At 44.0% G+C, this 26,855-nt stretch overlaps 2 protein-coding genes across 2 annotated transcripts; both read left to right on the forward strand.

Moving 5' to 3' along the window:
• Nucleotides 1-2,639: 2,639 nt before the first annotated feature.
• On the forward strand, nucleotides 2,640-10,451 carry Mettl17 (methyltransferase like 17). Its single transcript, XM_090320283.1, has 13 exons — nucleotides 2,640-2,751; nucleotides 2,839-2,986; nucleotides 3,073-3,207; nucleotides 4,819-4,900; nucleotides 5,494-5,575; nucleotides 5,947-6,020; nucleotides 6,601-6,695; nucleotides 7,326-7,396; nucleotides 7,584-7,691; nucleotides 8,148-8,216; nucleotides 9,408-9,458; nucleotides 9,697-9,789; nucleotides 10,023-10,451. The coding sequence occupies exons 1-13, from the start codon at nucleotides 2,674-2,676 to the stop codon at nucleotides 10,353-10,355; spliced, it is 1,419 nt and encodes a 472-aa protein (XP_090176409.1). The 5' UTR covers nucleotides 2,640-2,673; the 3' UTR covers nucleotides 10,356-10,451.
• Nucleotides 10,452-13,834: 3,383 nt separating this feature from the next.
• Slc39a2 (solute carrier family 39 member 2) lies at nucleotides 13,835-15,839 on the forward strand. Its single transcript, XM_090354998.1, has 4 exons — nucleotides 13,835-13,949; nucleotides 14,142-14,272; nucleotides 14,532-14,582; nucleotides 15,204-15,839. Exons 1-4 carry the CDS (start codon nucleotides 13,835-13,837, stop codon nucleotides 15,837-15,839), a joined length of 933 nt encoding a protein of 310 aa, XP_090211124.1.
• Nucleotides 15,840-26,855: the final 11,016 nt, after the last annotated feature.

The following is a 26,855-nucleotide window of genomic DNA, read 5'->3' on the forward strand; positions in this document are numbered from 1 at the left end:
ATGTGATTGAAATGACCTATTTACTTTCTCCGGTTATTTTTACTGTAATTACAGTTTAATAAGTCAGGTAATGAGCCTATTTCTTAATGGACCATGTTACTCCTTCCCTCACTCTCTCCCAGTTTTTCCCTCCTATCCCCATCCACAAGTTGCCCAGTTCATTTTCAACCAAGTGTCTAGTGGTACACTGCTGCATTTCTTCACCCTTTTCCCTCCATTTCTGTGCCACCACCTACCCTGCTAAATAGAGAGAAATAAAATACACAACACCAAAGGAAAAACCTCTGTTTCCATTTCCTGGAGTTCCTTTCCATACAAGATACAACTTTCATAAACATGTTTTATTTGCTTTATTACCATGAGAACTGAAGTTACTGTCATGTCCTATTAAAGGGAAATCAATCTAAAATACATACTGGTGCTTTTTAAAAGATAGCAATTTACTATTTTATCTAAGTGATATCTAATAATATATAATATACTATTTAATTTGGTATCTTATCTGTGACAAAAAATGTTGATTATCCATTCAAAATTTTCATTAATATCTGAACCAATCTTGGTGAAAATACAACAAAGATTCAAGAATTATTGAGGGCAATACACATTATAAAGACATTATATCCCACATTTGTTGCATGTTCTTTAAAAGGTACTTAATCAAAGCCTAATTTGCATTTCGGCTAATTTTGTATTTCAGTATTTGCTTTACAACAGATTAAATTATCTCATTTTTTTCATTTATTTATTTACTTTTTGTAAGGTTTGCAAAAAGGAAATTCCACACAATTCAAGAGAAGTGGGTTTATTGTGAGAGGAAGAGGGCAGAACACCAGCTGCCCAAGATGGAGTCAATTGGATCAAGAGAGCTCATGGTGGGAAGAGATTATATATGGGAGGGGGTGTGGCCACAGGAGAAGCAGAGGTGACCTCTGAGGATGGGGAAATACCTCAGTCTGGTGGCTCCCACTGTCGTATGCCAGTCTCCAGGGTTATGGGTGCTGGGTGGGATTTCCAGGGTGCATGCAGAGAGAGAGCTAAAGGAAGGGGCCATTTCTTCCAGGCAGACCTAACACATATGCATTGGGCTTGAGCACTGTCCTTTAGCTTTCTTCCCTCAAGGCTAGCATTTGAGCCACACCTCCATTTCAAGCTAGTTGCTGGTTAACTGAAGTCTCCAAGATTTTCCTGTCCACATTAACTTCACTCCACATCCTCAGCTTCAGGAGTAGCTAAAATTACAGGATTAAATCTTAATTCTAACAACTTCACAGGGCAGCAACTATTATCTCAGTGCTCAAGAATTCAACTTCAGAATGACAGACCGTACAGAACAAGCATTTTATCCTTATTCCCGGACTCCCTCATAACAAAAACTAGTCATCAATATTACATTACTGCTGCCCTATTCCTGACACAAATTGGTAATATGAAATAAAGTACTACAAAACTTCAGTGTGGCAGCACAATCCAAAAACCAGGAACACTGAAAAGGAGGAAAACACAATTGTTGCATACACCTCAAGTTTCCTATAACACATTCAGACTAGAAGTCTGCTTTACTAAAATCCAATCTTAATGATCCAAACATAAACCACATTTTTAACTTTCCTCATATTTTATCCCATAATTATGGTATTTGGACTTTTTCAGATACAGCAACAAGGAACTCTTATCACCAGATTTCAAGGCCATAACTATTAAGTTGGTTTAAATTGTTGCTACAAAACTTAAAAAGAAGAAAAGAAAAAAAGAACCTCTGTTTAGGCTGGGAGTTTGGTCTGGCAGTAGAGGGCTTGCCTAGCATGCACAAAGCAATATGTTCGATTCCTCTGTACCACATAGATAGAAAGCCAGAAGTGGTGCTGTGACTCAAGCAGTAGAGTGCCAGCCTTGGGGAAAAGGTCCAAGCACAGTGTTCAAGCCCTGAGTCCAAGCTCCAGGACTGGCAAAAAAAAAAAAAATCTGTTTAAACTCTGTTTTTGACCCTGAGCACTTTTATCTTCTGAAGTCTCTCCTTAATTACAAATGAGATTAAGAACAGAAGCTGCTTCATAAGACTGGGGGAACCCAAAGTATTGTAAGTTTCTGGTACCGTGTCTGGTACATACATGCAAGGATGAGTTCGTCTTGAAGAAAAACTAACAAATCCAAGAAGGAAATATACTTATTAACCCGGTTCAATATTTATTAAACTACTTAATAAATTACTTCTATTATCTTTAGCCGCCTTAAAAAAGTGACATGATTTGCCTTGTGTCATATTTTTGTTACAGTATTCTCCCCCTTTTAACACAGAGAAACAACCCGACTCAGAATTTTCCAGGGAGGAGAAGCAGGACACGGGTAAGGTACTGCATCCAGAAATCACCGTTTCCAGGCCAGTCCCGCACAGTCCAAACCCACCAACGCCGTCCCGCCGTCTGCTCAGCCACTCCGCGGAAGACCGCGTCCACGCCCGTTGTGACGTCATGACGTTCCCACAAGTCCCGCCCACACAGCATTTCCGCTCCACGGAGCTCTACATAGTGATTGCTTATTGGCTACTAGCACACATTCGCTTTTCTCATTGGCTACCACTGTCCCGGAAAGCTCTGCGGAGAGGCCTTACCGCGATGTTAGGCTCAGGGTCGCTGGTGCTTCCACTTCCGCTTCCGGCTCACGTCTGAAGCCATGGCGACCGCTCGGGAGCTAAGGTTCTTGTCACCGGGCCGGTGGTGCCGTACCGTTCGACAAGTTCCCGGAGCCCGGGTAAATGCGTACTTCTTCTGTAGGACAGTCCCCTTTCCGTCTTGCAACTTTCTGCCTTCTAATCAGCATTTCTTTCCCGGCCTGCAGACTCTCGCCGCCCAGGCATCTATCCAGATAGATAACCAGACTGATTTCCTGCAGAAGAAGCCCCATCGTAAACACCCGGGCATCCTGCACCTCCCGCACCTGCGGCTGCCGCAGACCCTGGCCAGCGCCGCGCAGCTGCAGCTGCTTGGTGAGTTACTGCCGGGCAGCGAGGCCGCGAAAGAAACGGACCCGGTCCTCACGCCCTCTATTCCTCTTTTTATCTTTGACCTGTAGAGAAACCGATACCTAACATGGACAAGCGGGTGCAAGCACTGACCAATTATCTCTGGAGCCGACACTTGCCCGTAGAACCCGAAGAGTTAAGACAAAAAGCTATGGATCTTGAGAAAAAAATCCTGGAGAATCCAGGTAGGATACAAGAAGAGCTAAGGAAAAGGCAAGACCACCGAACTGGGATGTTTTTATTTAGATGAAATAAAAGGTCTTGGATAGCTCCCTGCCCAGTACTGGCTCTGAGCTTTCCTATTCTCTGCAAGGATAGGAAAATGAGTATAGTTTAGGGGCTGGGAGTTTGGCCTGGTAGTAGAGTGCTTGCCTAGCATGCACAAAGACCTGGGTTCGATTCCTTGGTGCTACATACATAGAAAAAGTCCAGAAGTGGTGCTGAGGCTCACGTGGTAGAGATCTAGCCTTGAGAAAACCCAAAGACGGTGCTCAGGCCCTGAGTTTCAAGCCCCAGGACTAGTAGAAAAAGAAAAATTAGTATAGTGTATCCATTTATTTTTACAACTGCAAGTTCCTCCATATTTTCTTATCAGTAGATTAATGCCAGACAGCATAGAGGGAAACAATCATGAGACCGATTTTCACGTTCTTTCGTTCCCCATGTGGCATCTTAAGTTGTCACATTCTTAGTTTCAGGGGAGTGGAAGAAATGTGCAAAATATTGCTCTTATCCTTTCAGTCTCACAACTCTACTATAAAACTTGTGGGAAAGGGTTGCTTAAGTTAAACTGCTGTTAGAGGCAAAATACTGATATACTCTAGTTGTGGTGGTGATTTGTTTTGTTTTTCTTGCGGTGGTGTTTGTTTGAACTCGAGGCTTTTTTACTTGCCAGGCACATGTTCTTTTGCTTGAGCACCACCTCTAGTCTTTTTTTTTTTACTGTTTTTTTTTTTCATATATTTTTATTGTAATTAATAAAAGGGTTACATTATATTCACTAGATAGAAGGTGCATTACTTCACAAACATTGATACCCTTTCTCATGTCTTGGTCCCCATTTTCTTCCCCCCACCCCTACCCCTCATCTTGTTTTCCCCCCTTCCCTATCCAATTTCAGATAACCAAATATGCATGTATACAATATATCAGATAACAAGGTGAAATACTGTAACAATTTGAAATAACCAAGGGACAGCAAAAGAGATGAGAGATAACAGTACATTAAGGACAACAATCACTCATTATATGGCTTTTGTTTCTATATCCTAGAGGTCCTTTCATTTAGCATCATACTATATGGCCTTATGTATCTAGGTTTTGTTCTTTTGTAAATCTCTGCTAGGAGAGCCCAAGGTTTCTACTGATTATAACAAATGAGGGAAACCATTGAGCCTATGTAGAACATATGCTCTGGTTATTTTTGAGATAGGGTCTTGCTTTTTGCCCAAGTCAGTCTAGACCTCAGTCTTATATACTTGCTACTATAACCTGACAAGCATGTGCCATACTCCCACTTTTTATGTTGAGATGAGAGCTTACAAACTGTTTTGTCCAAGTCAGCCATCTCTACCCATTCTCCACCTCCAAAGCAGCTATGATTACAGGCATACACCTGTAGCATCCAGGCTGCTATTGTTACTCTCACCCAAAGTCTTTCTCTAGATTTGGCATCTCTCTTGGCCTCTGAGGCTTTCCTTTGGTAGCAGTGGGGGAGACTGAATAAGCAATACAGTTATTGGAACCAATCCCTGTTCTCCCTAGGTCCTCACTTCCAGTCCTTCTTCTCATCCCAGACTCATTTCAGACAGAGGAGAAACTCCGTGAAGCAGTACTACGTGCCCTGCGCAGAACAACCTACCATTGGCAAAATCTAAAGTAAGGAGGACTACAAAGGGTGAAAAAGATACATAGAGCTGAGCTCCGATGGCTCATGCCTGTAATCCTAGCTATTTAGGAGGCTGAGATCTAAGGATCACAGTTTAAAACCCGCAGTCCAGGCACAAAAAGGCTGGGAGACTCATCTCCACTTAACCACCAGAAAACTGGAAATGGTACTGTGGCTCAAGTGGTAGAGTGCTAGCCTTGAGCTGAAAAGCTCAGGGACAACACCCAGACTCAGAGTCCCACCACTGACCAAAAAAAAAAAAAAACTAAAGAAAGAAACGGTTAAGGGGATAGGGATGAGATTGGGTGTAATACAATATAAATGTGTAGAGCTATAACAATAAAATTGCCCTTGGTATAACTTAATATAAGACTAAAAGAAAAGAACTTGAGATAGAGAGTTGGGAATAAATTACAAGTTGGAATTCTAGAAAGCTACCTAACCCTTGTGTGTTGGAAGGAGAGGGCTGAGCTGGAAGAGCGCTTTCTAAAACGTGTTCTCCATAAGTTTAGAAAGTAACTGAGATTGAGATGGTTAGTCAGTAGGTGTGACTCCAGGGATGGGTGTGTGATTTTCATGGCAGCTACAATGAAGAACTGAGCCTGCTGTATATGGCAGCAAGACTGGATGGTGGCTTTGCAGCAGTCTCCAGGGCATTCCATGAGGTAAAAGTCTCGACTGCATCCTAAGCATGTGTGTCCTATCTGTGTGTGGAATTCAGGGCCTGCCCACTGTCCCTTAGCCTTGTGTGCTTGAGGCTAGTGCCCTATCACTGAGCCATAACTCACATCCATTAATTAGTCTCCTTGAGAAGGATTCTTTTGGTGTCTACACATTGTTTTAAAAGGTTCACTTTCTCCCCAGAAAGGATTCTGTGACCCAAAGAAGGTTTTAGAATCACTGTTTTAGAACCTTCCTACCTGAAAAGTATTGAGTCTCAAAATACATTCCCCTCTCCTCTATAATCATCCCCCTAACTCATACTTACTAGATTTCTAAGTCTCTGTCTTTTGTGGACCATTCTACATTTCCTCAGATCCATTCTAGAATTCCAGAGTTCAAGCCACAAACTTTGATGGACTTTGGATCTGGTACTGGTTCTGTTACCTGGTGAGTACTTTTCCTCAGCATGTTTTTGTCAAATTTATCCTTTTTTTTTTTCCCCATCATTTCAGTATCAGGAGACTGGAAAACCAGAGGTGGAATAGGAAAGTTGGACCTACAGTGTTACTTCCCTCAGAGGGCCAGCCAGAACTTAAATGTCAAATTTAGTATTTTGGAATGCAGTATCAATAATAGTTTTTAACATACTGGTCAAAGTTTTTCTCTCAAAGATTTTTTTTTTTTTTTCCAGTCCTGGGGCTTGAACCTAAGGGTTTTTCTCAAGGCTAGCGTTCTGCCACTTGAGCCAAAGTACCACTCTCGGTTTTGTTCTGTGTATGTGGTACGGAGGAATCAAACCTGGTACTTCATGTATGCTAGGCAAACACTCTACCACTAGGCCCCACTTCTGGCCCCACTTCTAACAGATTTTTTAAGTCTACTTGTTTCTCAAAAATTGTGAATGAAATAACATTGCTAGTTTTTGTAACTCTAACATAACACTCTTTCCCCAGGAGTGGAATTGGGAAGAGGAGTAACTAGGAATGACTGTTGTTATGAGAACTCATAGGTGGTTTTGTTATCCCAGGGCTGCTCACAGCACTTGGGGCCAGAGCCTACGTGAATATGTGTGTGTGGACAATTCAACTGCTATGTTGAACTTGGCAGAAAAGCTACTAAAAGGTGAGAGCAAGCTATAAGAGAGGGCACTTGCAAAGCTGAGGAAAGAAATATGAGAAAGAGTACTTTATTGGGAAATAGAGATATGACTAAAACTAATAAGAAGAACCTTAAAACAGAGCGTATTAGAAGCCTTTGGCAGACTGATACACAGAATAGGGAAACTGCCCTTTATAATTTACTTATACTATTACCTCTTATTCTTTTTTTTTTTTTTTTTTTTTTTTTTTTGCCAGTGCTGGGGTTGAACTCAGGGCCTGAACACTGTCCTTGGGCTTTCTCAAGGCTAACACTGTACCCCTTGAGCCACAGCACCACTTCCATCTTTTTCTATGTATGTGTTACCGAGAACTTGAACCCGCTTCTTCATGCATGCTAGGCAAGCACTCTTACCACTAGGCAAAACTCCCAGTCCAACCTCTCATTCTTATCTAGTGTTTTGTTTTAATTTGATATTCAAGATCATGTGTTTGGCTCACTATCTCTTCCGTTTTTACCAGTGGTCATAAGCTTCATCTTTATTTTTTTATTTTTTTTGTCCCTGAGTTCTTCAGCTCAAGACTATCACTCTACCCCCTGAGCCACAGCACCTCTCGTTTATATTCTTAGTTATCACATCTCTTCCTTCCTTAGGTGGTTTGGAATCGGGAGAGCCTTACATTCCAGGTGTCTTTTTCAGACAATTTCTACCTGTATCACCCAAGGCAAGTAGCACGGTTTATTCTAAGTGTGGAATATACAGATAGAGCAATGTGGACTCACCTTTGTAATCCAGCAACTAATATTGGAAGATAAAAGAAAGCAATAAAGAGACTAGGGCAAGAGTTTAGGGGGTCTGTTATAGTCTGGGAATGTGGAGATGCTTTGTCATTTCCTTGTGTTGGTCCTCAGGTACAATTTGATATAGTCGTATCAGCCTTTGCCCTAAGTGAACTGCCCAGCAAGGCTTGGCGCACTAAGGTGGTTCAGACTTTGTGGCGTAAGACAAACCATTTTCTGGTGAGTTGAAATCCCTTTCCTCCTTCAAGCAGCTTGTGGTCTCGGTGCCTTCCCTCCTTGTCTGCTTTTATTTATTTATTTATTTATTTATTTATTTTTTTTGCCAGTCCTGGGCTTGAGATCAGGGCCTGAGCCCTGTCCTTGGACTTTCTCAAGGCTAGAGCTCTACCACTTGAGCCTCAGCACCATTTCCGGCTTTTATCTATGTATGTGGTACCAAGGAATCAAACCCGGGTCTTCGTGCATGCTAGGCAAGCACTTTAACCACTAGGCCAACCTCCTGGCCCCCCTTGTCTGCTTTTATGAACATTTTTTCTCCTTTGTGAATCTCTGAGTGCCTCCTTAGTCTCTGTTTCCCTTTCAGGACTCTTACTTATCTGTTGCTTTTCTTAGCCGAAGACCTTGACAATGTCTTGTAATTCAAAGCTTCTGCTTATTTCCACCATTTGTGAACAGGTATTGGTAGAGAATGGAACAAAGGCTGGGCACCGCCTTCTCATGGAAGCCAGGGACCTAGTCCTTAAGGTATGTTTTCTTGTCCTTCCTTCAGCCTTCTCCCTTACCTTACCTTTTTGTTGTGAATTACTATTTCTTTCTTAAAAACTATACTCCAGGAGTTTGACCTAGTGGTAGAATCCTTGCCTAGCATACACAAGGACCCGAGTTCTATTCCCTAGTACCACAGACATAGAAAAAAGCTGGAAGTGGTGCTGTGGCTCAAGTGGTAGAGCTCTAGCCTTGAGAAAGCTCAAGGACAGTGTTCAGGTTCTAAGTTCAAACCCCAGGACTGGCCAAAAAAAAAAAAACCCTAAAGTGACTATGTCATACATTTACAGTGGTGACTCAGTCACTAGACACACAAGGTGATGATACAAGGAAGTAGTTGGCAGGTGAGAACCTATAGATCAAATCTAGTCTAACACCAGTTTTTGAATATGCTATGATATTCATGTTTCTGTTGTCATTGACTATTTTACTACAAACTACTGAGCTGAGTTATTCAAATAGATATATTTTGCCTACTTCCTGGCTATTTATCAACTAGTTTACTGGCTGGGGCACTGGTGGCTTAGGCCTGTAATCCTAGTTATTCCAGAGGCTGAAATCTGAGAATCACATTCAAAGTCAGCCCAGACAGAAAAGTCACTGTAAGACTTTTATCTCCAGTTAACCATTCAAAAACTGAAAGTGGAGCTGTGGCTCAAGATGGTAAAGCATTAGCCTTGAGAAAAAGAGTACTGTGCCCAGCACCGAATTCAAGCCCCATCACCAATAAAACAACAACAAAAAAATAGTTTACTGATCCCTAATCTAGGACATTGTTTACCCAAGAACACTATCTCTATTTTTGTTTTGAGAGGCTGCTGACAAGGGAGCACACTATACCATGTGCCAAGTTACTGCTACGAAGAGAAAGTTCTTTGTTTAGAGTATTAGAGACTAGCCAGCTTAACTCAAAGAACATAGTTCATCATTATTGGAATTCACTAAAAGTCTTCATTTACTAAGTACCAAGATTGAATTATGAAAATAAATCCCATATACTGGGTACCAGTCTTTGCCTGTAATCCTAGCTACTCAGGAGGCTGAGTCCTAGCCTCTCGGGAGCATCAGTACCGGCAGAGAGTGGCAGGGAGGGAAGGAGGGAGAGTGAAGGAGAGGGAGGAAGGGATTCCCTCTATGCCCTAGGCCCAGCTTTATTTCTTTTGATTTTAGGGAACAGAGAAGGTATCTTTGGACCCTCGACCTAGTTTTGTCTTTGCTCCGGTGAGTATTATTTCCTCTAGTTCAGACACACAGATCTGAATTCAAGTGTGACCAGGAAAAGAGAGAATAAAACTATGCTACTTGCTGTTCCTCTGTGTCCTTAATCTACTTTTTTCCTAGTAATTCTTGTATCTACTCCTGTTCTCCTTTCTCCCTGGCCCCTCTTGGCTCTGTCATGGTTAAATTTTATGATGGCTGGTTCTTTTGTCTTATCTCATGTCTTCATTTGTGTTCACAGTGTCCCCATGAACTTCCTTGTCCCCAGTTGACAACTTCTCCGCCCCTGGCGTGTAGCTTCTCCCAGGCTTATCATCCCATCCCCTTCAGCTGGGTGTGTATCCTAAGAATTTTGCAATGGGGAGAAATCACCTGGGAAAACAGGAAGAAAAAGAGTCAGAGGTGGGAAGGGTTGGCAATTGGCAAGTGTATAGGTTAGCCAGCAGATCTTAGAACCTGCATGTATACAAAATAGAATATGCAAAAGGAATGCAGGATTATGGGAGAAAGCCAAAATGTTGCCCCCTATATAACTTTTTTTTTTTTTTTTTCTGATTTTTCTCTTAGAACAAGAGACCAAAGGAGGAAATTTTCTCTATGGTGATCCTGACCAGAGGGTCTCCAGAGGAAACTAATCGCTGGCCCCGTCTGACCCAGCCTATCCTTAAACGGCCTCGCCATGTGCACTGTCACCTGTGCTGTCCAGATGGCCGCATGGAGCATGCAGTCATCACAGCCCGCCGGCATGGCAAGGATTTGTATCGCTGTGCCCGCGTCAGCTCCTGGGGAGACCTTTTACCTGCTATTGTTTCCGCTCAGTCTCCCCCGTCCTCTACTGATAACCCTCTGAGAGATGACAAGAGTGTGTCACAAGCCTCCCATCACCTCTGCCAGAGCTAAAGTAGTCTGATGTCTAGGAGAGAGCCAGTTTCCCTATGTGTCTGCATTTCAATGACTGTAGTAAATTGTTTAAGAATAAAAGTGGATTTTAACGTATTGGCATCCATTGTCCTGGCCTATACCGCAATGGGGAGAATCCCAAGATGCTCTGCTTCTCATACAACCCTGGAGCTCAGTCTTCTGTAAGACTGTGCTGCTTCTGGGGCCGGGAGTTTGGCCTAGTGGTTAAAGTGCTTGCCTAGCATGCACTAAGGCCCGGGTTCGATTCCTTGGTACCACATACATAGAAAAAAGCTGGAAGTGGTGCTGAGGCTCAAGTGGTAGAGCTCTAACCTTGAGAAAGCCCAAGGACAGTGCTCAGGCCCTGAGCTCAAGCCCAGGACTGGCCCTCCCCCCTCCCCCCCCAAAAAAAGATTGCTGCTTCTTTCAGACACCAGGACTTCTGGGCAGACACTCCAGGAACAGTGGGGAAAGCTACCCCCAGCTTCCAGAAAACTGGCTCAACAGGTCTCAAGGATATTATGGGCCACCTAAACAGCAACTCCCCCCCCTTCCCCCCATGCCAGTATCTTTTTATGTGTGTTTTTTTCTTATTTTTTTGTTTGTTCAACACACACACACATATACACACCAGTGACACTGGGGTTTGAATTCAAGACCTTGCACTTGCTAGCAGGCACTGTACCACTTGAGCCACACCTCCAGCCTTTTTTTTTTCAATGGGGTCTTGGTAATTTTCTGCCTAGGTTCGCCTCACATCCTGGTCCTCCTGAGTAGTTAGAATTATACACTGAGCCACTGTGCCTATTTCATTTTTGAGATATTGTCTCACTGAGTAGTCTGGATTATCCTTGACCTCAGGATCCTCCGACTTGAGCCTCCCAGTACTGAGATGGGATGTGTGCACTTCCATGCTTTCCTTCCGTTTTGCAGGGTCCCTCTGCTTCACTGAGGTCTTCTCTCAAGATTGGTTCCGATCATGTCCTAGTGGTCCATTGTCACATTTGTATATCTAAGCAAGATACGTGTGTGTGTGTGTGTGTGTGTGTGTGAGAGAGAGAGAGAGAGAGCCCTCTGGGGCTTAAACTCAAGGTTTGGGGACTATTCCTGAGCAGCTTTTGCTCAAGGCTAGCACTGTATCACTTGAGCCATAGCTCCATTTCTGGCTCTTTTGGTAGTAGAGATAGGAATCTCATGGATGGGTTGGGATCATGGCCTAGTGGGAGAGTGCTCGAAGCCCTGGTTCAAGCCCTGGGTTCTATTCCTTGGTACCACATAAAAGAAAAATCCAGAAGTGGTGCAATGGCTCAAGTGGTAGAGCTCTAGCATCGAGAAAGCCCAAGGACAGTGCCCAAGTCCTTACTTCAAGCCCCAGGACTGGCCAAAAGATATTTTCATGGACTTTCCTGCCCCAGCAGGCTCTGAACTACCATCCTTAGATCTCAGCCTCTTGGATAGCTAGGATTACAGATGTGAGCCACTAGCTCACATTTTTTGTTTGGTTCATGGCTCAAGCAGATTTATCTTAAAATGTAAGACATGCCAGACTAATGACTTGGCTCAAATAAGTACTTAGACCTGGGTCTAATTCCTAGTATCAACAAACAACGAATTGTCCCTTTACACTTCTTATTAGAAAATGCCAGCAGATCCCAGGCAGATTTGTACACCATACACAACTAACTCACTGAAAACCCCTTACAGAGTTTAATTAAGAGTATATAAGAAGTGACTGGGAGTTTGGCCTAGTGGTAGAGTGCTTGCCTAGCATGCATGAAGACCCGGGTTTCATTCCTCGGTACCACATGCATAGAAAAAAAGCCAGAAATGGTGCTGAGGCTCAAGTGGTAGAGCTCTAGCCTTGCTAAAGTTCAAGGACAGTGCTCAGGCCCTGAGCTCAAGCCCAGAACTGCCCCCCCCCCCGAAAAAAATAGAGTACATAAGAAAAATCCAGAAATGGAGTGGTGCTGTGGCTCAAGTGGTAGCCTAGAGAAATCTCAGAGACAGTGCTCAGGCCCTGAGTTCAAGCCCCAGGACTGGCAAAAAGAAAGAAAGAAAGAAAGAAAGAAAGAAAGAAAGAAAGAAAGAAAGAAAGAAAGAAAGAAAGAAAGAAAGAAAGAAAGAGAGAGAGAGAGAAAAGAAAGAAAGGGCTGGGAGTTTGGCCTAGTGGTAGAGTGCTTGCCTTGCATGCACGAAGACCCGGGTTCAATTCCTCGATACCACATACATAGAAAAAAGCTGGAAGTGGTGCTGAGGCTCAAGTGGTAGAGCTCAATCCTTGAGAAAGTCCAAGGACAGTGCTCAGGCCCTGAGCTCAAGCACAGGACTGGCCAAAAAAAAAAAAAAAAAAAAAGAGAGAGAGAAAAAGAAAGAAAGAAAGAAGAAAGAATATCAGAGAGAGTACCCTCTGAAAAGGAAAACAGTACACCATAAATCCACCTTTCCCTAACAAGCATGACTGTTACATGTGGAAAGAGCGCAGAAGAGGAACCCGTGGGGAAAAAAATAATTTTAGTCTTAGCTTTAGTGGACATCTGGTGGACCATTATTTTTTTGTGATATAACAAAATTTCCAACTGTAATTGTAGGAATGGCAAGGAGACTAAAGGTCACCTTGACCAGGGAAAGAATATGCTTTACCTGCTTTATTTTTTTTTCTGTGTATATGTGTGTAACTTTAGGTAAAAATGATTCAACTCCCTTGGAAGAGGGGTAAAAATAATTTTGTTATGATTCAAGTCTCTTAGAGGAAAAAAATGTAATGGGGGCTTAGTTACAGAAATGTGGAGTTGAGACAGTTTCAATGTTGCAATGCTAGAAATCTCCATTCTTCACTGACTTTGCCATGCCTGGAGCTATTTTTCTGGAATTACAGGAAAGGGGAGTCCCCTCATTTGCTAGTTGCCACAAGTCACAGCTGCAGCACCTCTCAGCTTCACCTCTACCCCCAAGTGGCCCCAAATCCCCTCTGAAAAGCTTGGGTTCAGATATCAGCATAGCAACCTTGGGATGCGGTGGAGAGGGCTTGGAAGGCTTAGATCAAATATCCTGAAGGGGGACCAGATTGTCCTCCATGCAAAATAACTGAGAAGTAGTTAGCAGAAATTGTCCTATTTGGGGTTAGGTCAACCCCAGGCATAAGCCACAACTCTCAAGAGCTCTTGGATTAGTCATAGCCTTGAAGAAAAGGAGACAGCACTGAGCGGTGCCTGGCAGGGAGTCTGGAGTTTCTGGTTTGGAAGCTCAGGAAGGCGTGAGCCAGGGGAGGGGCCTCCAGGTAGGGGAGGGCCCATAGCTAGGCAGGGCCCTACTGAGCTATGCAGCCAAGCTGTGCTATAGCAGAAGCAAGCAGGACAAGGGATACGAGGACAGCAAGCGTCTCCTGAGACTCAGGAGAGTGAAGACACTCCTGACTACCCAAGATACCCCTCTACCCCTCCTGCTCCACTTGAGGCTTCTGCTTGTCTTGCACCCCACAAATGGAGGCATTACTGGGGGCCAAAATTGGTTGCCTGTTTGCCCTGCTGGTTCTTACCCTGGGCTGTGGCCTTATTCCTATCTGTTTCAAATGGTTCCGGATTGATGCAGCTACAGGTACAGCCCTACTCAATCTTTGTCCCTTTACCCTTAGTCTCACCCTGTTCTAACTCCTGGCTTTCATTCTCTCACCATTCTCAAGCTCCAGATATTGGGATACTGCCTTGTTACTCTTTAGTCATCTGTGTTTATCTCCTTCTTGCCAACTAGATTGTAATTTCTGCTTTTTCTTTTTTTTTTTTTAATGAGGTCGTCGCCATCAAGTCCTCAGCCTTCTGGGTTGCATCTCTGCTGGTGTTTTCCTAGGAGCTGGGCTTATGCATATGAGCACTGAAGCCCTGGAGGGCATTGAATCAGAGATCCAGAAGTTTATGGGCCAGGTGAGAAGCAACAATGGCAGAGTTGAGCATTGGGGCTGCAAAGCCAGAGTGATAAAGAGAATCTAGGAATGGAAAAGAGAGGGAATGTTATGACCAAAGACAAGGGTAAGATGGCAGGGAGGATAATAGCTCTTGTGGGTATGGAGAATGATGAAAACAGGTCAGATTGGACTTTAAGGAAAACAGTGTTGCTGAAAGGTCAGAGCAGGAAGGTGAGCTGTTGCCGCCTCCCGTCTAATTTCTGTTTCTTCCTTCCTAGAACAGTACAAAAAGGAAAGGAAATTCTTCTGATGCTGCCAGTTCCACTCAGGTAAGTATCTTCTACCAGTCCTTAGGGGGCGAAGAGACCCAGAGATTCCTTTTATACTCAGATGTTTTTAAGAGGAATATGTGAAAAATACCAAGACTCCCTCCTCTCAGCTTAGATAGTATGACAGAAAGGAGTCCAGTTCATTTATGAAGCCCCAGAAAAGGTTTTGCTTTTCCTCCTTTCCTTATATTCTCTCTCTCTCCATATATATTTATATATATGTATGTGTGTACATATATATAAATATATACAATATATACACGTGTGTGTGTGTGTGCCAATACTAGGGTTTGAACTCAGAACTTGGGCACTGTCACTTAGCTTTATCTGCTCAAGGCTGGGGCTCTTAGCATTGAGCCACAGTGCCAGCATTTCCACCTTTTTGGTGGGTCATTGGGAACAGGGTCTCGCAGGCTTTCTGACCTGGGTGATCCTCAGATCTCACCACTGGAGCCAGGCTTCTTTTCTGTATGTTTCCATATCTATGGATACTGTGTTGCTTAGCCCCTCTGGAATACTTATTCTTAGTTTCATTCTCCTCCTCTTAAATTCCCAATCCCGTACCCATCCAATGGTCCATCTTTCTTGCCTCCCAGCTCACAGCCCCCTTTCTGTTCGTAGGTGGAATATCCCTATGGAGAACTCCTCATCTCCCTTGGCTTTTTCTTGGTCTTCTTTTTGGAGTCATTTGCATTGCAGTGCTGTCCTGGGGCTGCTGGAGGATCAACACTACAGGAAGAGGAATGGGGTGGTGGATCTAATGGTTTTGGATTCCACAGCCACCCACCTCTCCCCTCTCCCCCACGGGGTCCCCTTCGAGCCCTCGTCCTCTTGCTCTCACTCTCCTTCCACTCAGTGTTCGAAGGTCTAGCTGTGGGGCTGCAGACCACAATAGCAGGCACCATACAACTCTGTGTTGCTGTCCTGGCTCATAAGGGGCTGGTCGTGTTTGGTGTAGGACTGCGGCTGGTGAAGTTAGGAACGGGATCACGGTGGGCTACATTTTCCATACTGGCATTAGCTCTCATGTCCCCCTTGGGCCTAGCCTTAGGGATGAGTGTGGCTACTGGGGACTCTGAAGGGGGTCAGGGCTTAGCCCAAGCTGTATTAGAAGGTGTGGCAGCTGGCACATTTCTGTATGTCACCTTCCTAGAAATTCTACCCCGGGAGCTAGCTGGTCCTGGCGCCCCCCTGACTAAGTGGTGCTGTGTGGCTGCTGGTTTCACCTTTATGGCTATTATTGCCTTATGGGCCTGAAAGAGTCCCGCTTGTGGTGAGAGATCTATCTAGAAGGATTCCTCCCTGCACCAGGAGACAATTCTCCATGGCTTTGGCTCTCAGAGTTGTTGGGTTTTTTTTTCCCTGAGACTAAAGGACATTGATGAGAGATATCATTCCCCAGAAAGTAAACCCTACATTTTCTTCTTTTTTTGAGAATTATAAAGAGGTTACTAGTGGGGCTGTGTTCCACACAGGAGAGGGAGGAACATGTCGTCTCTGCCCATCCAGGTAGATCCTTTCTAACACTGAAGGTAGTGATAGGTGGTACTCTGCTAGGTGGGCAGAGAAAGAGAGAGAGAGTGCTCACCTATCCTGGCAGGAGATCTAGGGCAGGGTGGAGTTCAGGTAAGGGGGGTGGGGGACATTCCGCGGATAAAGCTGTAAACCCTGCCTTTAACCCACTTGAGATCCGTTTTGTCACTTAGAACTAAGGAATACTTAGGTTCTACGTTTATTGATGTGGAGAACTGACAAAAATGTCATCACTTCAGGGTTGATGTTTCTCCTGTTGATGCTGCTGCTATGTTTTAATAAAATACCATTTGACCCTCTCCCTTCAGCTATATTGTAGTTTATTTCTTCAACTATTTAGAAGCTGTCCTGTAAGGAAAGTTGGATGCAGCGTTTTCATTTGGAATTGGGATCCTAGCTATTCAGCCAGTGGCAGGCCATGCCCTAGGCATGAAAACATGGTTGAATTCTGTACGTATGTGTGTGTGTGTGTGTGTGTGTGTGTGTGTGTGTGTGTGTGTGCCTGCGCATATGCACACCAGTTCTAGGGCTTGCACTCAGGGCCTAGGTACTTCCCCTGAACTTTTTGTTGTTGTTGTTCAGTGTTAGTGTTAATACTATTTGGGCCACAGCTCCAATTCCAGCTTTCCCCCCCCCCAGTAGTTTACTCCTGCCCAGGCTGCTTTAAATGATAATCTTTACATCTCAGCCTCCTGAGTAGCTAAGATTACAGGCATAAGCCACTGGTTCCAATTTTTAAAAGCCTCTTTCCCCTTACCCACAGTTGTTCAGCCAGCATTCCCAGAGTTTACAGGGAAACAGCTTTCAAAGTGGAAAGCAGGGGAAATCAGCCAGGCACCAGAAGATCATGATTATAATCCTAGCCACACAGAAAGCTGATATCTGAGGGTGGTAGTTCAAAGCTAGCCCAGGCAGAAAAGTCTGTGAGACCTTTATCTGCAATAATTACCAAAAAGGTGGAAGTGGAACTCTGGCTCAGTGAAAGAATGCCAGCCTTAAGGAAAAAACTAAAGGACAGTGCCTAGTCACTGAGTTCAAGCCCGAATACCAGCACACAAATAGAGAAGTCAATGTTTTTCCTACATTAACCATCTTACCCCACTCTCAGTACCACCTGTGAGCCGTCCACAATGTGCCCGGCAGCCTCTCATCAGACTAAATGGAGTCTGATTCTATCAAGTTCTCGTTTTTCCCATCAAGCCCTCTGTGGCCTGAGGAACACTATTGTTTTCTTGAACCTCTGTCTCTTTCTGCTAGTCTCAGGTAGAAGAATTAAAAAACAGTATGTTGGAGCCAGGAGTTTGATCTAGTGGTAGAGTGCTTGCCTAGCATGCATGAAGACCCAAGTTCAATTCCTCAGTACCACATACATAGAAGTGGTGCTATGGCTCAAGTGGCAGAGCTCTAGCCTTGAGAAAAAGTCCAAGGACAGTGCTCAGGCCCTGAGCTCAAGCCCCAGGACTGGCCAAACACACACACACACACACACACACACACACACACACACACACACACACACCAAGACCCAGTATGCGTAGAGAGCAGAAAAGGCTCTAGATAATTATTTAGGCTGACTACTTGGCTTTGCTACCACTTAGTGGCTTTCCTTCTTCTTGCCCTAACAGTTGTCTTTCAGTTTGGGTAACCCTTACAGTGTGTTGTTTTCCTTAGAAAGGAGTAAGGAAAAACTCAAAAGCAGGTTATGGGTTATATAGAACCAGGGTGAACTGGATAATGCCTGCCACACAGCCCCCTCTCCTCCCAGCACACAGAGAAAGAGAAGCTGCCCCTGAGAGCACACACGAGCTCACACACACACACCCTTACCAATTTGTCTCCTGATATTTTATAAGTGTGGAAACCTAAATAGTCATGTGGTCAAGGTCTCCTAAATCTGTCAATAGAAGATGGATGGGGGATTCCTTCATCTCCCCAATTTCCTAACAAAACCCCAGGTCCAGCCGGGTGCAGTGGCTTATGCCTCGAATCCTAGCTACTCAGGAGGCTGAGATCTGAGGATCACGGTTCAAATCCAGCCTGGGCACTAAAGAATGTGACTTTTCTCCAGTTAACCATTAGAAGACGGGAAGTGAGGCTGTGGCTCAAAGGGTAGGATGGGAGCCTTGAGCTGAAGAGCTCAGGGACAGCACACAGGCCAAGTTCAAGCCCCATGACTGACCAAAAAAAAACAAACAAAAACAACCCACCAGATCCTTGAAATCCTCACCAGGAAAACTAATGTTGAGAGAGGTGAAACTTTTAGCAACAGTTTATTTTAGTATAACATGGTTAAAGTAAGGTTTCTTTATACTAAAACATTTCAGAATAACAAGGTGAAATAAGTGCCTTTGTGTGTCTCTTCCTGTTCCCCATGTAGGAAATAGGAGTTAAAGACTCAAAACGATGGCAGTATGAGATTCTTGTAAGGTTCACCGAAAAGAGTCTGCCACATGGTTCCTGCAGAAAAGAATTTATTGGGAAGAACGTAGACTGCTGCCCTGTGCAAGATGGAGGGTGCAAGGGGAAGGGAAGATTGACTATATAGAGAGAGGGTAAGGAGGGGGTGTGGCAGCAGCTAAGACCTTAGAGCCTAGCCCCCCCCCCATCCTAGCCGGCAGTTACCTGGGTGGGGGCAAGGACTTGTTAGGGAGGGGGCATCCAGCCTCCCACCCCCACCTCAGTACTCTAAGCAGCCCCAACACTGGTTCTGGATAGACAAGAATGGGTTCTACTTATTCTAAACTTTCAAGATGTTTGGGGGCCTACCCAACATAGGTATTAGGGCGGGCAGGGAACTTTAGGCTTTCTTGTCTCAGATTAACTTTTTATCTTTTCTGTCTTTACAAGCATCCACCCAGAGTCGCCACATTTTCTAAGCAGAGGGTAGATTTAAATAGAGTCCAGTCTCCCACCCCCTCCCCGACTTTGTAACAGCCTTTAACTGGAGAGAAGCTTAACGGCTTTGCTGATTGCTTCCTTGTTCTAGTTGCTTAGCCTTGATTTTTTATATATATATTTATTTAAAATAGCATTTCCCTGTCTCCTCACCTATTTCTTCCGCTTGGCCTCTTTACATCTCATTTCCTTGTTTACCAAATAGGAACTATAAACCTAGTTTATACACTCAGCGATTGGTGAGAAAGCAAGTCTCAGACAAAAAAAAAAAATATATATATATATATGTATATCTATACATATAGTGGATGGATGGATAGATAGCTAGAAAGAGAAGAGAGAAGAGTCTTGGGGGGGAAACTTCCTTAAACCACCCTTTTATTATGTTGTGTTTTCTCTTCAGTATGAAATTCAAGACCATATAATACACTCTGAACAGCATATTTCGAATTAAACACTGTACTGTTGCTTTCATACACATTATTTCAACTTCACGGCCCTTGCCCCCCTCTACCCCCTCCCTCCCACTGCGCTGCAGTTACATCTTACCCTGCAGTAAGTCTAGGCAAACTAGCATTCAGCATAGTTAAATAACTTGATTACCTGGCAGCTGGGCTTCAACCTTGTTTTGCAAAAAGCTCTGTAAATAGATTCTCTCCTCCTTTCTCACCTTTACTTATCTTTTCTCCTATCTTCCATTCATATGCTAGGATCCCAGAACAAAGCATATATAGTAGTACACTGGGTAATTAAGACAGGTTTGATAAAGGGAGTATTTATTTAGTCAGATGTGGGTGGGATTTAGACAAAGCAAGAAATGATGCAATACCTTAAGGTTGAGTGGATTATAATTAGACTTTTACCTAGGCTGAAGAGACTAAGGTCTCGAGTCCTTGCTTGGGGATTAAGTCTCAGCCCTGTGTCCTCACCTGTTTACAAAAATCTATCAAGTTTCTGTTTCTGAGATGTTTTCCTAGTGAGATGTACAAATTCCCAGACACAATCTCCTTACACTCATTGGAATGTCACTCTTCCCCCCTCCCCCTATTCCAATTTTTTCCCCCCCAGTTCTGGGGCTTAAACTCGGCCTCAGCCTTGTCCTTGGGCTTTCCTCAAGGGTAGAATTCTACCACTTGAGCCACAGCACCACTGCCAGCTTTTTCTATGTATGTGATACCAAGGAATCAAACCTGAGTGTTCATACATGCTAGGCAAGCAGTCTACCACTAGGCTAAAACTCCCAGCTCCCCAGCCCACATAACATCTCCTTCTTAGAACTGACTCCCCTACCCTGAATTCCCATGGTCCACAGAATGTGACCCAAGTGACTGTCCCCTACAATTTTGTTTAAATTCTGCCCATACCTGACTTCTGCTGCTGCCTCCATTACTGCTTGGAAAAGGCCTGCAGGGCCGAGAGTTTGGCCTAATGTTAGAGTGCTTGCCTAGCATGCACAAAAATCCAGGTTCTATTCCTCAGTACCATATATATATATATATATATATATATATATATATATATATGTATGTATGTATGTATATATATGCCGGAAGTGATGCTGTGGCTCAAGTGGTAGAGCTCTGGCCTTGAGAAAGCCCAAGGACAGTGCTCAGGCCCAGACTTCAAGGCCCAGGATTGGAAAAAAAAAAAAAAAAAAAAAGGCCTGCAGGTCTATCCTCCAATAAAGGCTTGAGCCCATATCAGTTGCTCACCTCTCATTTCTTACAAAGGGAAGGGAGATGGCTGGGAGTTTGGCCTAGTGGTAGAGTACTTGCCTAGCATGCACGTGGACCTGGGTTCGATTCCTCAGTACCTCATACATCAAAAAAGGGCCTGAAGTTGTGCTGTGGCTCAAGTGGTAGAGCTCTAGCCTTGAGAAAGCCCAAAGACAGTCCTCAGGCCCTGAGTGCAAGCTGCAGGACTGGCAAACAATAAAGGGGAGTGGGCGCAGGAAAAAACCTCTCCTTCTAATCTTTAATCTGCTTTGCTTCCCATATCTTGCTGGATGAACCCAATCAGAAACCAAAGGACAGAAATACCTGCTTGGTATATGATCTCATGAGGCAGAGCACATAATATGGAGACCTAGAGTAGTGAGCTGATGTCTTTCATCTCACTGATTCTCTGCTATATCGAACTGAAGTTATCTTGATAGGAATTGGGTAGGGATGAATGGAAAAGAACACAATTCTATGGAAGCTAGAGAGCAATTTCCAGTATGGAGGGTTTGGATGACTGTAAGAAAGAAGACAGGAAGTGCATTAGCCTGTTGTATCTCTTCCCAGGGTTTGTAGGTCATTTGATGTTATCAGCATTGAGGCAGATGAGGCAGAGGTTGAGATATTTCAAGCTCAGGTGATCCGGTACTTTCTGTTGTTGTTAATTTCTTCCCTCGCAGGGGCCTTGTCTTTCCTCTCAGCTTCTCTTCATTAAGTCATCCGTGCTTTTTTTTTTTGTCCCTTTCCCTGAAATTCTTATCATCCAGAACCAGGAGCATCTGTAACTTGGTAAGTGGGTTTAGAGTTGGATTAAAGGTAGAAAGCGATTCCTTACAGAGAGTATTGGAAGAATATCCACACCAGGGAAAGGAAAACCATTTTGTTTTGTCATTTCCAGACAATATGAGTTCCCAGCGGGGGGCCAGAGAAGGACGTAGGAGAGAAGATGAAGATAATAAGAAAAGAAAGGATAACTGTAGATATAAGAACCATAGGCAAACCGAGAGCTGGCACTTAGGACTAGATGACAGATATTGGAAGAGGCTTTGCTTCAGCCAGTTTTAAAGAGATAAAGCCTCTAGGCTGGGGAACTGTAATCTCAGGAGGCTTAGATCTGCAGATTGTGATTCCAAGTCAGCGCTGGCAGGAAAGTCCAGGAGACTCCTATCTTCAAATAACCAGCAAAAGTGGAGAACTTAGCTTAAATGAAAAAGCTAAGGGACAGCACCTAAGCCCCAAGTTCAAGCCCCAGTATTGGGGGAGGGAGGAAATAACTAACTAGAAAGAGCTGAAAAATAAAAATAGCCAGATATTGTAGTGTACACTTGCAATTCCAGCATTCGAGAGCTTGAAGTAGGAAGATAAGATTAGGAGTTCCAGACTAGTCTAGCAATTCACAAAGGGGAGGAGGGAAGGAGGGTGGGGAGAAGAGGAGGAAAAGGAAGAATTGAATGCCAGAGACTCATGGCTATAATTCTAACTACTCAGGAGGCTAAGATCTAAGGATCTTGGTTCAAAGCCAGCCTAGGCGGGAAGGTCTATGTAATTCATTTCTAATTAACCATTTAAAAATAGAAGTTGAGCTGTGGCTGAAGTGGTAGAGTGCTATCCTTAAGCAAAAAGCTCAGGGCCAGGGCCCATATCCTGGGTTCAAGCCTGAGGACTGGCATCAAAAAAAAAAAAAAAAAAAAAAAAAGGAGGAAGAGAAGAAAAGATTTGAGGAATAGAAAAAAGGTTAAGAGGAAACTAGTAAAATAATCAAGAGAAAATATGGACAATATTCTTGTCTTTTCAACCTATTCCTATTTCCCCACCTCTTACCCTCCACTCCCTAAGTAAACAGAACATCCTTTAAAGAGTCAGGTTTCCATTTCTGCCACCAATAAATGGTTCTGTGAGGTAACCCTTTGGAATTCTGGTAACCTTCGCTTTTCTTTTTTTCTTTTTTTTTTTTTTGCCAATCCCAGAACTTGAACTCAGGGCCTAGGCACTGTCCTTGGGCTTTCTCAAGGCTAGAGCTCTACCACTTGAGCCACTGCACTACTTCTGGCTTTTTTTTTTTTTCTAGGTATGTGGTACCGAGGAATCAAACTCAGGGCTTCATGCATGCTAGGCAAGCACTCTACCACTGGGCCATGCTCCCAGCCCCACATTCCCTTTTCTTTAACGCTGAGGGTTTGGTTTGGATATGGAAGTTGCAGGATGACAACTTGTGGAGTGAGATGGGAATAGCATGCAAGAGCTTCTCTGGAGCAGGGTGAGAGGTCAGTCCTATCAGGATAAGAACATCCAACAATAATAACGAAGTCCTGGAGTAATCTGTGAGGCACTGAGCTGCCCTGAAGGAGTCTGGGAACATCTGGCCTCCCTTCTCGTTACAGGAAGTAGTTCTTTCCAGGCTCCAAGCTGATAAAGTCCAAAGAATGGCTGTCAGAACTTGAGTGGGTTGGTATGTGCATACGTTCCAACCATCCAGGCATCCTCCCCTTGCCCCTGACCTGAGGGCCATCCCTTGCTATGAGGAAAAGTGAGCAAAAGGTATGTGGGAGAGATTTCACCTAGGCACCAGGCTGCAGGGATGTCTACAGAATTGTGTTCTGAGTTTCTGTCTTTAGATTTCTCAAATGTCCAATGCATATCACACTTTTACTGTGTACTTAATCCAATTTGAAGGTAATTCTGGTGAGATTGGAGAGAGAGAGAGAGAGAGAGAGAGAGAGAGAGAGAGAGAGAGAGAGAGAGAGACAGAGACAGAGACAGAGACAGAGACAGAGACAGAGACAGAGACAGAGAGAGGAAATATATTACATTATCCTGGGCACCATATAGTTTACCACACATCTGGCTTCTAGTCAGACCAGACTCTCTGACATCGTAACCACTTAGGAGGCTGAGATCTGAGGACCACAGGTTAAAGCCAGCCCCAGCAGATAAATCTGAGAGACTCATCTCTAATTAACTAGCTCAATGTGGCTCAAATGGCAGAGTGCCAGCCTAGAGCAAACAAAAAAAGCAAGAAGAATCCTGAGCATAAGCCCCAGTGCCGGCACGCACACACACACACACACACACACACACACACACACGCACACACACACATACACGCACACACAGAGGCAAACTGTTATTTTCCACTTAGTCCTAAAGTCTTGGCAGAAAAGTGGTATTTCCCATAGGGACATTTTCTCTAAGTTTTGGAGTCTCTCCAGTGTTTTAACACCTACCCTCTCACTGCAGTCTGTTGTTAGTGTAATCACGCGTAATTTAAAGACACGTCACTTAGAGATAGGCTCAGAGAAATGAATCGTTGAGGGATTTTGTCATTGTGCAAACATCATAGAGTGTGTTTACCCAAAGAATGCTATAACATTGCCAGGTTCTCTGGGACCACCATCATATAACGTTGTCACTGAATTGGCTGAAATGTTATGTGACCCTACTTCGCAGACTCACCTGTGAAACTCTCCGTGCTATCCAAATTTCTCATGAAGAAACAATAGGCCCTTTTTACACTGTTTTTCTGTTCTACTCTCATTGTCATTGAATGTTCTCATTGCTATCTGGAGCTTTAGTTCCCACAGTTTGTGTAGCACTTCTCTTGGGAATGAAGGGAAGATCAACAAGATTTCTAAGCTTGAAGCAAGGGAGGAGTTTGAGTTTGAGTTGTTACACCTCACCCCTGACCTCTGACCTCTGACCTTGAGAATGGACATAAGCTGCAGGATATATCTTGCAGGACATGCATAGTGGGCTGAATTGCAAAGAAAAACAGGGCTGTCGAAAGGGAAATGTAGGAAAGGCCCCCAAGAATTGAGTGGAGTGATTAAGAACCAAACTAACCACAAGGGGGTGCTATGTCTCCATGCGCTGCACTAGACAGCCATGATCAACAAAGTAGGTCAGTCAAGGACAGCAGCCACCTCCTTTCTCTAGCTCCCAGCTTCCTTCTATCTAACCATCTGTCTAGTGCAGACATCTGTAGGAGAGACAGGGCAATTGTCACCGCTTTCATATGAACATCTTTATCACAGACACAGAGGCAAACACAATACACATGAATGTAATTGTCCCCCTATCGAAAGATGACCCTCTTAATAGTCCAAGGAGATAAACTGACACGGGCTTCAACTCTTTTCCTTTTGTTCAATGTGTTTTTCTGGGAGTCAGGTGACCCCAATGACTCTCAAAATGGCCCTTTCTCTTCTTTAGGGTGGCATTCAGCACTTCTTTCTGCACACCCTGCACCGTCACTGAATGTGAGTTTAATATGGCTGCTGACACTTTCAAAAGTGCCTGTTCCGTTTCTGACTCTGACCTACCACATTTAAAATAGATTCAAACCAGGCACAGGTGACTCACATTTGTAATCCTAGCTAGTCAAGAGGCTAAGATACAAAGGATCATGGTTCAAAGCCAGCCCAGGCAGAAAAGTTAATAAGATGCCATCTCCAAAACAACTAGCAAAAAGCCAGACTGGAGACTTGGCTTATCATTGAGCAAGTGAAGACCCTGAGTTCAAACCCCAGTACTGGAGAGGGGGAAAATATTTGTTGTTAGGGGTTAGGGAGCAGCTCACAGATGCAGGATACATTGGATTCTGTCCCAGTCTTCCCTCCCCGAAAGTGCCATGAACATGTCCTATTTCTCAGTCCTAGCAATCAGTGCACCAGAACTAAATGCCAACTGCTTTGTCTGCAGCTCAGCTGCATTGAGGAAAGTGTATAATTGGTTTTTTGTTGACTTTTGTTGTTGTTTTGGTGGTTTTTTATTTTATTTTTTATTTTTATTTTTTGCTGATCTTAGGGCCTGGGCACTTTTCCTCAACTATTTTCACTCTACCACATGAGCCACAGCTCTACTTCTAGCTTCCTGGTAGTTAACGGGGAGATGAGTCTCACAGACTTTCCTTCCCAGGCTGACTCTGAACCACAGTCCTCAGATCTCAACTTTCTGAGTAGCTAAGATACAGATGTGAGCGCTAGCACCAGGCTAGCTTTTGTTTTTTTGTTTTTTTTTTTAAATGAAGCACACTTATAATGGCCAGGTAATAATATCCCATTCACAATATAAATATAAACTGCCTTCTGGTTTTTTAATTCTTGTGCCTCAAGAACCAAGAAACAACTGGCAATAGCTACAAGATATCTGAATTCTGCTTGCTCATGGTTCTTTATATTTGTTAAAAGGCTTCTTGGAAAGCCAGATACTAATGGCTCCTACCCACTCAGGAGGCTGAGATCTAAGGATCAAGGTTCAAAGCCAGCCCAGGCAGAAAAGTCCCTGGTAAGACTCTTATCTCTAATAAAATATTCAAAGAAGCAAGAAGTGGTGTTGTGGCTCAAGTAGTAGAGTGCTAGCCTTGAGCACAGAGTCCGAGGGACAGCATTCATGCCCTGAGTTCAAGCCTCAGGACATGGGGTGAAGGGGAGGGAATTTCTTGGAGAACAAGCTCTCAGAGCCCTGGGACTCTGTGGAAGAAGAATTCCTGAGAGAAAAACTCTATTTTTAGTGTGACCCAAACAGTCTTCCAAACACTGTAAACTAGGAGCAGCCCACATCTGATAACTTTTTTTTTTTATGCCAGCCCTGGGGCTTGAACTCAGGGCCTGTGCACTGTCTTTGAGCTTTCCTCAAGGCTAAAGCTCTACCACTTGAGCCACAGCACCTCTTCTGGCTTTTTTCTATGTATGTGGTACTGAGGAATTGAACCCGGGTGTTTGTGCATGCGAGGCAAGCACTCTACCACTAGGCCAAACTCCTCACCCCTGATAATAATTTTATGAGACCTGTTCCATTAACTGGAATGACCCCCCCAGCAGCTAAAGCAGAGCCCAGGGGTAAGCCACAGGAGAATGAAATATTCTTCTACAGAGTTTCAGCCATCTTTGCATACTTCTTTCTCAAAGATACTGGTGATTGGGCCAGGAATTTGCCCTAGTGGTAGAGTGCTAGCCTAGTATGCACGAAGACCTGGGTTTGATTCCTTTAGTACCACATACATGGGGGGAAAAAAAGGCCAGAAATGGTGCTGTGGCTCAAGTGGCATAGTGCTAGCCTTGAGGAAAAAGCCCAAGGATAGTGCTCAGGCCCTGAGATCAAGCCCCATGACTGGCGCACACACACACAC

Source organism: Megascapheus bottae, chromosome 2 (genome assembly GCF_031878675.1).
Source record: "Megascapheus bottae isolate mThoBot1 chromosome 2, mThoBot2.hap1, whole genome shotgun sequence".
In the NCBI taxonomy this organism is placed as follows: Eukaryota; Metazoa; Chordata; class Mammalia; order Rodentia; family Geomyidae; genus Megascapheus; species Megascapheus bottae.